The sequence below is a fragment of the Salmo trutta genome, chromosome 1 (assembly GCF_901001165.1).
Source record: "Salmo trutta chromosome 1, fSalTru1.1, whole genome shotgun sequence".
NCBI classification, from domain to species: Eukaryota; Metazoa; Chordata; class Actinopteri; order Salmoniformes; family Salmonidae; genus Salmo; species Salmo trutta.
Genome location: NC_042957.1, coordinates 74,714,309 through 74,731,655, shown reverse-complemented (window position 1 = coordinate 74,731,655; position 17,347 = coordinate 74,714,309). Strand labels below are relative to the sequence as shown.

The 17,347-nt window shown below is 40.2% G+C and overlaps 1 protein-coding gene across 1 annotated transcript; it reads right to left on the bottom strand.

Moving 5' to 3' along the window:
* Window positions 1-2,421: 2,421 nt before the first annotated feature.
* Window positions 2,422-10,736, bottom strand: LOC115207697 (basigin). The gene is made up of 8 exons (XM_029775087.1): window positions 10,704-10,736; window positions 8,815-8,859; window positions 8,075-8,422; window positions 7,029-7,289; window positions 6,257-6,538; window positions 3,838-3,934; window positions 2,697-2,835; window positions 2,422-2,570 (listed from the first exon to the last, which is right to left on the bottom strand). Exons 2-8 carry the CDS (start codon window positions 8,822-8,824, stop codon window positions 2,547-2,549), a joined length of 1,161 nt encoding a protein of 386 aa, XP_029630947.1. The 5' UTR covers window positions 8,825-8,859; window positions 10,704-10,736; the 3' UTR covers window positions 2,422-2,546.
* Window positions 10,737-17,347: the final 6,611 nt, after the last annotated feature.

The window sequence follows — 17,347 nt, the reverse complement described above, 5'->3', positions numbered from 1 at the left end:
GTTGAATAGAAAGACACTTATGGGCCCTCCTTTCTGTCAATCAGCTAGTATCAGCTACACTTATGCCTTTACTAGACTATGGGGATATTTTATATATGAATGCTTCCGCTCAGTGTTTGAGATCAATTGACACCCTTTACCATGGCACTTTGAGATTTATTTTAAACTGCAAAACCCTTACGCACCACTGTACTTTGTATACCAGGGTTGGTTGGCCTTCTCTAGTCACTCGTAGGCTCAGTCACTGGTATACATTTATTTACAAAGCCATTTTGGGTTTACTACCATTTTATTTGGGCATTTTTATTGTTCAGAAATGTGGTGGGTACTCTCTTTGTTCGCAGGACTTTATCCTGCTAACTGTTCCAAATGTCCGAACTGAATTTGGTAAAAGGGCTTTTATGTACTCTGCGCCATCGTCTTGGAACGCCTTACAAAATACTTTTAAACTAGAAGAACTTGTCCCATTGGTGTTTTTAAATCACTGATGAAGAATTGAGACTGACAGGTCAAGGAATCAATGTTTTTAATTTGCTGTTTTATGATTTTGTTATACTCTTGTGGATTCTTTGGTTTTTACCAGATTACTTGTAGTTTTGCATGTTGTCTGTGTAATTATCTAATGACTTGGTGCTGCCTATCTTGGTCAGGACGCTCTTGAAAAAGAGATTTCAAATCTCAATGAGCTCTACCAGGTTAAATAAAATATATCAGTAAGCAGGGTCAAATGGAGAGAGACCGCCCTCTATTGGCACAATGGCTCTGCTTCTCTAGAACAGAGTATCTGAGCGGCGCAAGGAGCGAGATTCCCAAAACCTGGAGCTTCTGCCTTCTCGCCCGCTTCAATTTCGCTCCAAGTAGCGCTCAGTACATGCTGGGCCGGGCATGCATTTGTAGTCTATGCGTGTGCTGCTTTAGCAACTGTCATGGCCTTCACTAAATATTTTCATAAAGAAACTGATCAAACGCACAGGTGCTAAAGCAAGGTGACTTACAAAGATGAGGAGCAAGAGAGTGCGGTGACTTAGAATTAAATACAAATTAAACATGACTTAGTGCCTTTTGAAAAGCATGATGGTGTACTTACTACGTGCACATGCTAAAAGAAAGGAACGAGGTGGGTAGATAACTAAGTGTGTCATAGTAGCAAAATATTTATAAACTAAAGTTCAGATCTCTTAAACGTTTAGTTCATTTTTGTTCTATTTATACAATAGCCCTGGCATATTCCCACGTTCAATGAGCTTTCCGTTTTGAATGGGTTATTTTGCCTAAAAACCTTTTAGGCGTACCTATTGAAAAACAAATATACAACTCTCCATATCTGTCCTGTCCGGCAAGGGTGGCCAAAAGGGTATGTAGCACTAAGTCATTTGTATTTAATTCTAAGTAAGTTACAGCCTATATGCGCAATTTATAGACTATAATGATTTAATACAACGAAATGTTAAAGACTGAGCGCTTTATGTCCCTATCAGCCTATTGTATCGCACTCGCAAATGCTTCACAATGTATTTACTTGTAGGCTATAGCCTTGAAATAATATAGACAAATTCATTATTTTTCGTTCTTTCTTAGCTTCCATGTCTGGCTCCTGACGTATTTAGAGTTTTAATGCTGTTTCATATGCCATGTAGCCTATTTGAAATTGTTTGCTTCTTACAATCAGCTTTTCATGTTCATTCAAATACTTTTCATTCAAATCCATATGGTTTGCTTTCAATACTTAAAAAGCAGTTTTGTTTTTCTTCCTGTGAGCACAGGTAGGTTTTTAGCGGAGGGGTAGGAAAGGACAGAGCGGTGCGCGAGCACTACTTCATAAACGACGAGCAGGATATCTAACTCTCATTTCCGCTCACATGCTCTGCTCTAGACTGCCTTCTCCACTTCACACGCTCTGCTCTAGACTGCCTTCTCCCCTTCACACGCTCTGCTCTAGACTGCCTTCTCCACTTCACACGCTCTGCTCTAGACTGCCTTCTCCACCTCAAACGCTCTGCTCTAGACTGCCTTCTCCACTTCACACGCTCTGCTCTAGACTGCCTTCTCCCCTTCACACGCTCTGCTCTAGACTGCCTTCTCCCCTTCACACGCTCTGCTCTAGACTGCCTTCTCCACCTCACACGCTCTGCTCTAGACTGCCTTCTCCACCTCACACGCTCTGCTCTAGACTGCCTTCTCCCCTTCACACGCTCTGCTCTAGACTGCCTTCTCCACCTCACACGCTCTGCTCTAGACTGCCTTCTCCACTTCACACGCTCTGCTCTAGACTGCCTTCTCCACTTCACATGGGATTAGATGTAAAGTGTGACTGTATGAGTACCCAAAACATGGGAGGTACTTTCTTTACTGTAACACCTTCATAGGATGATATTGGACATGTGTAGCCCAGACAAGTAGCAACACTTCATGTATTCTGCATTGAAATTTGATCACTTAAAAATTATACCCTTTTTAATAATTTTCAAAAGGTTATATGGTTTCAAAAGGTTATATTGTTTCAAAAGGTCACAGCCATAGGGTCTTCTTCAGCCAGATGGTCTTCTTCAGCCAACAGTGTTTCTGACATTCTGAGAGGAGAGAGAGAACTAGATGTCACTTTAAACTTGGGGAACATGTGCACACTTCGGGAGAAAGGAAATATTATTGTGACTAACCTGTAAGTCATCTCAGTTTTTTTCAAGGGAGAAACTTACAGCCAGCGTGTCATACTCAGGAGACATTGTCCTTTTATTCAGAGTCATGTACGTGTCATCAGACTGGGCCGTGTGTGTCGGTTTACCACAAGGTACCATCTGTGCCTCCCCTCCAAAGTCCATTCCTCTTGGGGCTTTCCTGGAGAGAGTGACAGAGGACATGAAGTAGTCCCAGGTCAACAGGCCATAACACTGTAAAGATCATGCAGCAGTCCCAGGTCAACAGGCCATAACACTGTAAAGATCATGCAGCAGTCCCAGGGCAACAGGCCATAACACTGTAAAGATCATGCAGCAGTCCCAGGTCAACAGGCCATAACACTGTAAAGATCATGCAGCAGTCCCAGGTCAACAGGCCATAACACTGTAAAGATCATGCAGCAGTCCCAGGTCAACAGGCCATAACACTGTAAAGATCATGCAGCAGTCCCAGGTCAACAGGCCATAACACTGTAAAGATCATGCAGCAGTCCCAGGTCAACAGGCCATAACACTGTAAAAATCATGCAGCAGTCCCAGGTCAACAGGCCATAACACTGTAAAGATCATGCAGCAGTCCCAGGGCAACAGGCCATAATGCTGTAGAGTAAAGGTCATGTAGTAGTCCCAGGACCACAGACCATAACACTGTAGAGTAGACGCAGTTATTTATTTATTTTTATATATTTTTTTTAACCTTTATTTAACTATGCAAGTCGGTTAAGAACAAATTCTTATTTTCAATGACGGCCTAGGAACAGTTGGTTAACTGCCTTGTTCAGGGGGTAGAACGGAAGATTGTTACCTTGTCAGCTTGGGGATTCGATCTTGCAACCTTTCGTTTACAAGTCCAACGCTCTAACCACTAGGCTACCTGCCGCCCCATGCCGCCATCATTTCCTAACTGGATTCTAAATACTTCGCCTCTTAGAAGCACAATAAGCTGTTGAATCAAATGCTGTGTCTTTAAAACATAGGTATCCTAATGGCAGGGTTGGGATCAATTCCATTCCAGTCATTTCAGGAAGTAAACTGAAATTTCAATACTTTTCAATTAGGAACATTTGAAATTGGAATTTGTTTTACTTTCTGAATTGACTGGAATTTAAGTGGAATTGACCCCAACCCTGGTATCTTATTAATAAGAGGTTAATGGACTCACCTCTTCTTCAGTGTGCCATAGAGGATGACTAGGAGAGATCCAGCTGCCAACACAGCCACCACCCCCACAACGGGAGCCCAGGGAAACACTGGTTTACCTGGGAGAGGACGAATTACCAGATAAAGACACAGCTACTCACATCAGAACATTTAACCTACAACCCTGGTGAAGGTGACCACCTACCGAAGATAAGATGAGACCAGCCCATTAGGAGAAATATAAACCAGCCCATCTGACATTTAATAATGATCATGTAGACTGGCCCACTAGGAGAAATATAAACCAGCCCATCTGACATTTAATAATGATCATGTAGACTGGCCCACTAGGAGAAATATAAACCAGCCCATCTGACATTTAATAATGATCATGTAGAACGGCCCACTAGGAGAAATATAAACCAGCCCATCTGACATTTAATAATGATCATGTAGACTGGCCCACTAGGAGAAATATAAACCAGCCCATCTGACATTTAATAATGATCATGTAGAACGGCCCACTAGGAGAAATATAAACCAGCCCATCTGACATTTAATAATGATCATGTAGAACGGCCCACTAGGAGAAATATAAACCAGCCCATCTGACATTTAATAATGATCATGTAGACTGGCCCACTAGGAGAAATATAAACCAGCCCATCTGACATTTAATAATGATCATGTAGACTGGCCCACTAGGAGAAATATAAACCAGCCCATCTGACATTTAATAATGATCATGTAGAACGGCCCACTAGGAGAAATATAAACCAGCCCATCTGACATTTAATAATGATCATGTAGACCGGCCCACTAGGAGAAATATAAACCAACCCATCTGACATTTAATAATGATCATGTAGACTGGCCCACTAGGAGAAATATAAACCAGCCCATCTGACATTTAATAATGATCATGTAGACTGGCCCACTAGGAGAAATATAAACCAGCCCATCTGACATTTAATAATGATCATGTAGAACGGCCCACTAGGAGAAATATAAACCAGCCCATCTGACATTTAATAATGATCATGTAGACCGGCCCACTAGGAGAAATATAAACCAACCCATCTGACATTTAATAATGATCATGTAGACTGGCCCACTAGGAGAAATATAAACCAGCCCATCTGACATTTAATAATGATCATGTAGACCGGCCCACTAGGAGAAATATAAACCAGCCCATCTGACATTTAATAATGATCATGTAGACCGGCCCACTAGGAGAAATATAAACCAGCCCATCTGACATTTAATAATGATCATGTAGACCGGCCCACTAGGAGAAATATAAACCAGCCCACCTGACATTTAATAATGATCATGTAGACTGGCCCACTAGGAGAAATATAAACCAACCCATCTGACATTTAATAATGATCATGTAGACCGGCCCACTAGGAGAAATATAAACCAGCCCATCTGACATTTAATAATGATCATGTAGACTGGCCCACTAGGAGAAATATAAACCAGCCCATCTGACATTTAATAATGATCATGTAGACTGGCCCACTAGGAGAAATATAAACCAGCCCATCTGACATTTAATAATGATCATGTAGACCGGCCCACTAGGAGAAATATAAACCAGCCCATCTGACATTTAATAATGATCATGTAGACTGGCCCACTAGGAGAAATATAAACCAGCCCATCTGACATTTAATAATGATCATGTAGACTGGCCCACTAGGAGAAATATAAACCAGCCCATCTGACATTTAATAATGATCATGTAGACCGGCCCACTAGGAGAAATATAAACCAGCCCATCTGACATTTAATAATGATCATGTAGACCGGCCCACTAGGAGAAATATAAACCAGCCCATCTGACATTTAATAATGATCATGTAGACTGGCCCACTAGGAGAAATATAAACCAGCCCATCTGACATTTAATAATGATCATGTAGACTGGCCCACTAGGAGAAATATAAACCAGCCCATCTGACATTTAATAATGATCATGTAGACCGGCCCACTAGGAGAAATATAAACCAGCCCATCTGACATTTAATAATGATCATGTAGAACGGCCCACTAGGAGAAATATAAACCAGCCCATCTGACATTTAATAATGATCATGTAGACCGGCCCACTAGGAGAAATATAAACCAGCCCATCTGACATTTAATAATGATCATGTAGACCGGCCCACTAGGAGAAATATAAACCAGCCCATCTGACATTTAATAATGATCATGTAGACTGGCCCACTAGGAGAAATATAAACCAGCCCATCTGACATTTAATAATGATCATGTAGAACGGCCCACTAGGAGAAATATAAACCAGCCCATCTGACATTTAATAATGATCATGTAGACCGGCCCACTAGGAGAAATATAAACCAGCCCATCTGACATTTGCCTGACCTACAGTATGGCCGGTCTATTCTGCCTTAATTAAATGGATATCTTACCTGCTATACTGAGATGCACAGGTGCAGAGTCAAGTGGTCCGTATTGATTCTCAGCCTTACAGAAGTACTGCCCACTGTCCTCATTGCTGATGTTAAGGATGATGTAATTCTGCCCTGATCCTGTTTCTGAGAACCCCGTCCGTTCTTCATTTTTCTTGTACCAGGTGTATTTATCCACTGGTGGCTTGGCATCACTGCTGCAGGTCAGAGTCACTGATCTGCCCTCCACTATTTCACCAGAGGGACTGACTGTGACTGACACTGAGGTGTTCTCTGGGATGTCTGGAGGAGAAAACGATGAAGACAGTTTGTAACCTCTAGATTAACACCCACAGCTGACGTTGTGGTGACATTGAGCTGTTTATGGCATGTTATTTAGCGCATGCTGACTGGGGTCCTTCCACTCCAGAGGGGGTTACTACGAAGCAGGGTCAATGAGTTAGCCAGCTAACTTGACTAAATATTCAAAAATAACATTTTATTCATAGAAAAAAAGCTTAAAATGACATGGTCTAATTGACTGAACAACCAAAAACACATATTGAAGTTCAGCTTTCTTAATGAATCAGAAAATCAATGGTTATTTCTAGTTGTTTATCAAAGTTACCTTTAGTATACCCCTTTGTTGTTTTTCAAGCTAATGCTAACATGTAGGTCAGTAAACAAAACCATATTTGGGTTGCTGACTCTCAGAATCAATAGATGATTTGCTAGGAACATAAACAGATGAAATTCATACATTTCTAATATCCTCTCTAAGCCCTCTACTCACATCCCACTACAAGGATCACTGCCGGACCAGGGGAATCCTCTCTGCCGCTCACCGCACAGGAGTAGCTGCCTGCATCCTCCCTGCCTACCGGGTCTAGTTCCAGGTAGTTGGCCATAACCTTGACCTTGTTGGTGTAGGTCAAAGGCTGTTTGTCCCTGTACCAGGTGTAGGTGGGATTTTCACTCAAGAAGCAGGAGCCACAGGTAAGGTCTGCCCACTCGCCGTCCAATGCTAGGTCAGGGGTCAAATCAACATGGAGCCCTGGGTAGAGTGGGGGCCATTTTAATTTGAGTTTTGATTTGATTTCAAACAAAATAGCTTTATTAGATCAAGTCAAACCCAGGAAAATAACAGACAGTAACATAAAGCATAATACATTCTCCTCCCAAAGCTTCTACAAGATTCTCCTATTTTATTGTTTCTTAAAATTACAGATGAAGCCAATGTTTTTTTCAATGGGAGTAATCCGCTGACGGATGATGGACAGCGGAGATGATTGTCAGTCTAAAAGACGCATATGCTTTTCAAAAAGAATAGAGGACCAAGTCACTCTTCATATAATTAATTATAATGCCTTTATTTGTATGGCATGTTCAACAGAAACAAAGTTGAAAAACTTTTACGCATTTCGGCTGCATGGCCTTCGTCAGGGCGGCCAAAGAAATCATAATACAATGTCCTCTTTTGAACAGCTTTTTCCCCCCCAAAATAAGCTGTTCAAAAGAGGACATTGTATTATCATTTCTTTGTACTCCCTGACGAAGGCCATGCAGCTGAAACGCGTTGGAGTTTTTAAACTTTGTTTTATATGAAGAGGGCCTTGGTCCTCTCTTTTTGATGACCAATTTACCCCTTTTACCAAAGAGCACCTTCAGTCTACCAACGTCTACTATTGTGTACCTTAGCAGCGCTTCCCTTCATCTTTTTCTACGTATATGCTTTTGTCGGCCTTTGTGCAGACTTTGTGCGTATGCAACTCGTTCGAACATTTGACGGACATTGATTTTAACCGTATTCATGTGGATGAATTCATGCCGTGACCTTACCTGTCACATTTAACCTTACTCCTGGATTCCCCATCCATCCCCCAGGATTGACGTCAGTCCCAAACAGGAAGCTGTAGGTGCCTGAATCGCTCTCTCTCAGGTCTGTGATTCTCAGTGTACAGAGTTGGTCACTGTCCCCTAGATACTCCACCCGGCCTTTGTACTCAGGGTTCAAATTCAGATCCAGAGACTCAGCACCAGGCCCTTGACCTTTGAACCAGAAAGCTGTTGTGACTTTGTGATCCTTGGGAAATGTGTAAGAGCAGGGCATGGTCACAGAAGAGCCCTCTAAGGAGCAGACTCTCCTGGGGGTGTAAGTCACACTCCCGTTGTCCTGACCCAGACACCCTGAAACATAGGTCACACATCAGGATGCTGAATCATAATTCCATCGTTAACGAATTGATACTGAAGATGGTCACACTCTATATACTATGAGAGGTCAACCTCTTGTGGTGAATGTGTTTTTAACTGACAAACTAAAGAAGAAGTTCCAAGAAGTAAGAAGTACATTTGGGGTGTTGTAATCTGTTCTAAGAGAGTTCCAAGTGTTAGAGAAAAACCACCAAAAGAGAAGTACTGTGAGGTTTAGTTGTCAACTGGAAACTGTACACACCCTATTTTCCCTGTATGACTGTATACTACTATATGCTCAACAACGTCATAAATCCAGATCATTCCTTTTCAGGAGGGAAACAAACAAATACAACTAAAATAATATTTCATCTCATCCAGTTTACCTGTAGTCATGAGTAGAATGATTACCAGGTTGGAGTGTTGAGATCCTGCAGAGAAACAAGAGGACGAAGAGGAAACAAAAGCATAATCATCATCATCATCATTACAGAGCAAACCTCATGTGCAGTATACTAACCAATTAACATCATCATGACAGAACATACTTCATGTACAGTATACTAACCAGTCAACATCATCATGACAGAACATACTTCATGTACAGTATACTAACCAGTCAACATCATTATCATAACAGAGCATACTTCATGTACAGTATACTAACCAGTCAACATCATCATCATGACAGAACATACTTCATGTACAGTATACTAACCAGTCAACATCATTATCATGACAGAACATACTTCATGTACAGTATACTAACCAGTCAACATCATTATCATAACAGAGCATACTTCATGTACAGTATACTAACCAGTCAACATCATCATCATAACAGAGCATACTTCATGTACAGTATACTAACCAGTCAACATCATCATCATGACAGAACATACTTCATGTACAGTATACTAACCAGTCAACATCATTATCATGACAGAACATACTTCATGTACAGTATACTAACCAGTCAACATCATTATCATGACAGAACATACTTCATGTACAGTATACTAACCAGTCATCATCATCATCATGACAGAACATACTTCATGTACAGTATACTAACCCGTCAACATCATCATAATGACAGAACATACTTCATGTACAGTATACTAACCAGTCAACATCATTATCATGACAGAACATACTTCATGTACAGTATACTAACCAGTCAACATCATCATCATGACAGAACATACTTCATGTACAGTATACTAACCAGTCAACATCATTATCATGACAGAACATACTTCATGTACAGTATACTAACCAGTCAACATCATCATCATGACAGAACATACTTCATGTACAGTATACTAACCAGTCAACATCATCATCATGACAGAACATACTTCATGTACAGTATACTAACCAGTCAACATCATTATCATGACAGAACATACTTCATGTACAGTATACTAACCAGTCAACATCATCATCATGACAGAACATACTTCATGTACAGTATACTAACCAGTCAACATCATCATCATGACAGAACATACTTCATGTACAGTATACTAACCAGTCAACATCATTATCATGACAGAACATACTTCATGTACAGTATATTAATCTACACGTTCCGCTAGCAGAACGTCTGCTCCAATATCCAATGATGGGCGGGGCGCGAAATACAAACTCCTCTAAAATCCGAAAACTTCCATTTTTCAAACATATGACTATTTTACAGCTATTTAAAGACAAGACTCTCCTTTATCTAACCACACTGTCCGATTTCAAAAAGGCTTTACAGCGAAAGCAAAACATTAGATTATGTCAGCAGAGTACCCAACCAGAAATAATCAGACACCCATTTTTCAAGCTAGCATATCATGTCACATAAACCCAAACCATAGCTAAATGCAGCACTAACCTTTGATGATCTTCATCAGATGACACACCTAGGACATTATGTTATACAATACATGCATGTCTGTTCAATCAAGTTCATATTTATATCAAAAACCAGCTTTTTACATTAGCATGTGACGTTCAGAACTAGCATTCCCACCGAACACTTCCGGTGATTTTACTAAATTACTCACGATAAACGTTCACAAAAAGCATAACAATTATTTTAAGAATTATAGATACAGAACTCCTCTATGCACTCGATATGTCCGATTTTAAAATAGCTTTTCGGATGAAGCACATTTTGCAATAATCTAAGTACATAGCCCGGCATCACAGGGCTAGCTATTTAGACACCCAACCAGTTTAGCCTTCACCAAAATCACATTTCCTATAAGAAAAATGTTCTTACCTTGCTTGTTCTTCGTCAGAATACACTGCCAGGACTTCTACTTCAATAACAAATGTAGGTTTGGTCCCAAATAATCCATCGTTATGTTCCATCAAGACGTTTTGTTCGTGCGTTCTAGACACTATCCCAAAGCTAAATCTCGGCCACGAGCATGACGCAGAATTTGACAAAAAAATTCTAAATATTCCATTACCGTACTTCGAAGCATGTCAACCGCTGTTTAAAACCAATTTTTATGTAATTTATCTCGTAGAAAAGCGATAATAGTCCGACCGGGAATCTGCCTGTCTGTATACTGAGGGAAAAACCGAAAGCCGGGGGCAGGGCGGGTCGCGAGCCTAAGGCTTAGTCCACTGAGTGACCACTTAGCTTTTGCTCTCGTGTGCTTCAGCCAGGGCTTTGAATTACGTCATTCCTGTTTTTCCCGGGCTCTGAGACTCCATTGGAGACGTGCGAAGTGTCACGTAACAGCAGAGATCCTGAGTTTTTGGAAGAGATGTCAAACAAAGAAAATAAAAGGTCTGACAGGGTACTTCCTGAACAGAAGCATATCAGGTTTTTGCCTGCCATAGGAGTTCTGTTATACTCACAGACACCATTCAAACAGTTTCAGAAACTGTGGAGTGTTTTCTCTCCAAAGCTAATAATTATATGCATATTCTAGTTTCTGGGCAGGACTAATAATCAGATTAAATCGGGTACGTTTTTTATCCAGCCGTGAAAATACTGCCCCCTAGCCATAAGAGGCTAACCAGTCAACATCATCATCATGACAGAACATCATGTACAGTATACTAACCAGTCAACATCATCATAATGACAGAACATACTTCATGTACAGTATACTCAATGCAAAATAATTTGAGAAGAAATTCTATGATATGAAAAGTATGAGACGACACACAAGGCCTGATAAGAGGAACACCTGTTCATAAGTACAACATACATAATACTAAATGGCTAATTAAACCTGGTTTTAACAAATCATTCTATTCTAATACTACAACTATATTTTTCTCGATAGTGGGGTCTTCACATCCAGACCACCACAAGGGACTGTCAAATACCCTTTATGGTGATTCAGATCCTCCTACCGTGTGTGTATTTATACTACTGTGTGAGATCTCTAACCAAATCATTCCAATGTACGCATTTATTTTAGTACCTGCAAATGAACCAGCTGAACTTGAACAAAGATAAAAAATAATTTAGAAGCACTCTTACCATGTTGAAACAGGAGTCCAGTAACAGAGACTCTTACCATGTTGAAACAAGTGTACAGCCAGAGCTCTTCCTCACCGTCACTAGAAAGGTAGAAAATGTAGACAGACACTGATGGAACTTCCTCTTCTCTTTTTGTCATAGTTTTTTTTTAGTATTTCACGCTGAATAATTACCAGGCCGCAAATATACTGGACGATTTGAAAGTTGTCAGACCAATTTTCTTTTATTTTATGTGTGTGTGTTGGTTCTTCTATCCTTGTGGGGACCTAAAATCCCCACAAGGATAGTAAAACAAGTACAATTCTCCATCGTGGGGACATTTCCCATGTCCCTATGAGGACAAAGGCTATTTTAAACTTAGGGGTTAGGGTTAGTGGCTTATGAGTAGGCAGTCTCATGAAAACCCCACAGCACCACACTAGACCTTATAGTGGTTTATTAGTAGACAGTCTCATGAAAACCCCACAGCACCACACTAGACCTTATAGTGGTTTATTAGTAGACAGTCTCATACAGAGAGTTAAAGAGGAACATAAATCCAGTCTGAAGAAGTTTAGGTTTGTGTTTGAAGGCACTGAAGAGGAAGAAACTCCCCTCAACAGCATAAACGTAAACACGGTTACCAAGATTTACCGTGATAAATAACTGCGAGAAACCGGTCAATTATATTAGCGGTGATTTGACGATGTTGAAATGTTGAAGTTGAAATGGTGCTGGAATAGTGAAGGCAGCTCCTGTTTTCTTTGGGACTTGCGGTAACTCTCTGTGATTCTAAATCAACAGTTGTTTAATAGTCCGAAAATGTCGGAAACATTACCTTGCTTGACCATGCTGTAGATCATGTAGTAACTGTCTGTTAAATACAGTATACTTTGTGGACTTCACAGGACAGAGGTTGCTATCCGGTTTTGTGATAAAACAAATTATTATTATTTTTGTTTAACCTTTATTTAAGTAGGCAAGTCAGTGAAGAACAAATTCTTATTTACCCTGGCCAAACCTGGACCAATTGTGCACTATGGGACTCCCAATCACAGTCAGATGTGATGCAGTCTGGATTCAAACCAGGGACTACAGTGACACCTCTTGCACTGAGATGCAGTGCCTTAGAACGCTGCGCCACTCGGGAGCCCAAAGCCCAAACAAAGGTGTGGTTCAATTCATTCTGCCACTGTGTCTTCCTATTGTCTCTGTCTTTAAGCCTATATATCACGGCCGCAAGGAATATGAATGAACAGTTTATAGAGCAAACACATAGGTTGCAATATGGCTTTTTTTTCTGGCTTCCCCAGTAATTTTACTAACGCACCGCTACTGCTCACTCGTATCAATCTAATAACTTACACACACACACACACACACACACACACACACACACACACACACACACACACACACACACACACACACACACACAGAGAGAGAGTTTCCCCCTGGCAATTTCAGTCTATCATACAGTCTTCTAACGGCCATGGTGAGGTATACTCTAAAAATTAGGGGTTCAACAAGGGTTCTGCTAAGATCCTCAAAGTTCTTTGAATAACCTTAGGTTAAAAGGCACTGAAAATGGCCCCCAAAAGCTTCTTCCAAGAACCCCATAGGAGTTGGGGTTCATTGAGGAACCTCCTTAGTTGGTGGGGGTTCTTGCAGGAACCTGACTGCCCAACTGAAACATTTGGACTTGAAAGGACAGCAGGTGCAGGCACTTAACTGAAAAATGTAAAGATCTCCTCAATTTAAGGTTTGTCCCTTGTATGATCTAAATGTATATTGTTTTATGATGTTACCATCTATCTTTTCATATTTGTGCAAATCTTTCTAAAACAGAAAATGGACACAATTCAATGGATATCAATCAACAAAGAGATAAGACTATGTAGACTATAAGAACATGTTGAAGGCTAGCTGTATTGTGTGCAGATGACTGAACTGCTCACTTTTGTGTCTGTATCTGCAGGTATACAGACAGAGGAGGCATGCAAAGCTATGTCAATTGGTATTGGTATGTTATGCAGATCACATTTACCATCCTTCTCCCTTACCTCTTCAATGAATATCCCATAGGCCTCTACATTATGAACAAGGTATGTGTATGAAAACCATTATCAAAACACTTTTTATTCATTTACAAAAACCAAAGTATGAATACTGTCGTGTGCATATTTTGTTAATCACCTGTATAATTACTATTTTTTTGAATCACAGATATTAATTAATGGATTCTCCCTTTCTTAATATATTAATTTATCTAAATATAGGCCTATTAGATCAATGATGATAGGCTACATAGGCTGTAAAGAAATAGTCAAATATATTATTAATAATACGCACAATAACACAATATCTTTGTTGTCAGTGTTTATTATGATTTTAGTGGCAAAGCAGATTAATAAATCTAAATATGAGGTAAACTCCCAGCAGAGCCCCAAGTCCAATGAGTATATCCTCTGGCGTGTTGATGTTAATGTGTTGATGTTCTCCGTAGGCTCGACCTGTTGGTTGTTATAATGGAACGTAAAATAACTGTCTCAGACGTGGCTTTACCGAACCCCCTGCCCCGTGGCTATGTAAGGTCCATGACAGGGGTTTGGGGGCAGTAGCCCTTGAGCCCGACAGGAACGCGCAATCCTTCTCTAAACAATCCGTGACCTATATTCACAAGATTATAAACACAGGCCTATGACATTACTTCATTAGAAGTGTAGCCTACATAAAACACCGTGCCATTAAGCACACATTTAAAAGTTAACCGTTCTATCGACCTACAGGCTGCTGGCCGAGCTGTTACTCTCTAAAATATACTATGCAAGGTGTTGGTATACGCAGGGGCCTGAGTATAACATTGTAGTGAATTCAAAGGTTACCATGACAGGGCCTGATGCACACAACTCCATGTCCCTTTGCAGTCTGACAACGCACCATGGCTGTTAGAATGTTATTGCCTTGGGGATAACTTGTGTTTGTGTGACCCCCCCCCCCCACACACACACAAACACACAACCCACCTGTCTCTACCTATGTACCTCATCCGAGTCAATGTGGTTCATCCTTCTGAAAATAATCTGTGGCACAACCTCTTCCAGGTCCTAATAGGCCTGGAAAAGATGTCCTTGTTACTAAAGCCAATTCTAAAGTATAGTTTTACCAGGTAATCTAACAGCAGACATTTCAACGTTGGCGGGTACAGCAGCAGGGAGCCAGGGAGACATGCGGTTAAAATATAACTGCGACTTTATTCTCAAAATGTGTACTTTATTCTCAAAATATTGCCACTTTATTCTCGAAATATTGCCACTTTTTTAAGTACTATCAATTGTTCTATCTGTGGTAGTGTCGTGCAACAACAAAAATATCCAACGAACACCCCCGTCGCTGTTTATTTTTTTCTTTTCACTTGGCCCTAGTACTCTTCCGTACTAGCAAGCTGTTTTTTTGCTGGATGTTAAATACAGCAGCCAGTAGAACTCACCCGTAGTTCGAAAGAAGCGCGGACGCGCGATGGCGGTAGGCTATAGTTGTTATTTATTAAGACCCAACCGTTCAATCTTCATGAAGAGAAGTGAAAGCCTTCTGCATCTAATTCTAGTCCTATATTATTCAAAGATGTCATTAGAATGATGAAGATAAAGACAATGAAATGTATTTCATTTAACCGTTGAAAGCGAGGAAGGAATGAGGCAACAATAGAGAGAGAAAGAGGAGGAAGGCTAATAACATTAGGGGAAATGTTATGAAAGGTATATATGCGTCAGCCTACTAATTATACAAATAGGCTCTATTATATTTCTAAATTAAATCTAATTCGCTAGCCTATACTTGTAACTTTGTAGGCGTCATGTGCTGCACCAGAATCACATGTTCTCTTCTGCTTTATCATGTTTTGAATGACGTGCATAATTCCAGACAATATGCTACAGTATATTACAATACAGTGATACAGTTCACACAAAAATATTTAAATATCTATAGCTAGCTACATTGATGGGCTGTTATGTTTTTCTGTCATGCCGTGCGTAATGTGCAGTAGCCTATATCATATACTGTAAGACTATTTTACATTACATAATAAACATCAACAACTACTGGCAAACAGGAATTATTCTAAACGTTCCCTTGTTTTCTGTGCTGTTTTTTCTCCCTTTCATCATTTCCTTTCCTCATATCCTAGTTCCTTGTCTTTATTTCCTTTGCCATCTCCCTTTCCTTTCCTCTTTTCTATTCTAGCTCCTGTACCTTTCCTTTCCTCTGTTCTATTCTAGCTCCTCTACCTTTCCTCCTGTTCTATTCTAGCTCCTGTACCTTTCCTTTCCTCCTGTTCTATTCTAGCTCCTGTACCTTTCCTTTCCTCCTGTTCTATTCTAGCTCCTCTACCTTTCCTTTCCTCCTGTTCTATTCTAGCTCCTCTACCTTTCCTTTCCTCTGTTCTATTCTAGCTCCTGTACCTTTCCTTTCCTCTGTTCTATTCTAGCTCCTCTACCTTTCCTTTCCTCTGTTCTATTTTAGCTCCTGTACCTTTCCTTTCCTCATGTTCTATTCTAGCTCCTGTACCTTTCCTTTCCTCCTGTTCTATTCTAGCTCCTCTACCTTTCCTTTCCTCTTTTCTATTCTAGCTCCTCTACCTTTCCTTTCCTCATGTTCTATTCTAGCTCCTCTACCTTTCCTTTCCTCCTGTTCTATTCTAGCTCCTCTACCTTTCCTTTCCTCTTTTCTATTCTAGCTCCTCTACCTTTCCTTTCCTCTTTTCTATTCTAGCTCCTCTACCTTTCCTTTCCTCCTGTTCTATTCTAGCTCCTCTACCTTTCCTTTCCTCCTGTTCTATTCTAGCTCCTGTACCTTTCCTTTCCTCCTGTTCTATTCTAGCTCCTTTCCTTTCCTCTTTTCTATTCTAGCTCCTCTCCCTTTCCTAGCTCCCTTTGCTTAGCCATTAGTGTTGTTGATCTTAATATCTATTGTATTGATATGTTGAACACTATTTGGTTCGGGATATTGTAAATTGCTATGATTTTTTTTTTTTTTAAATGTGTGATTGATGTATTCAAGGTGGCTGTCTGTATTATACATAAAATGTTCTATGTCAGTTGTTCTAAATTAAATTACACTTCAATTGTTGTGGCAATGGGGGCTTCATATAGTGGTCAATTAAAAGTGTGTTCGTCGTGTACACAGTTTAGCACATCAAAGTGCATTTGGAATTTTACACCAGTGTACACACTACTTATTTTCCCCACTGTAGTGATTTATTTATACATATATATATATATATATATTAAAACAATTATATAACATGTCATGGCCTAGCCTACTGCTTGTAAACAATACAAATTCCCCATTCCCTATTTTTATTTTGTGGCTTTAATAATTTGCTCAGGACACATATGTAGCCTGTTAATATTTGTTATGGTTTTCACATTCCAACCGTT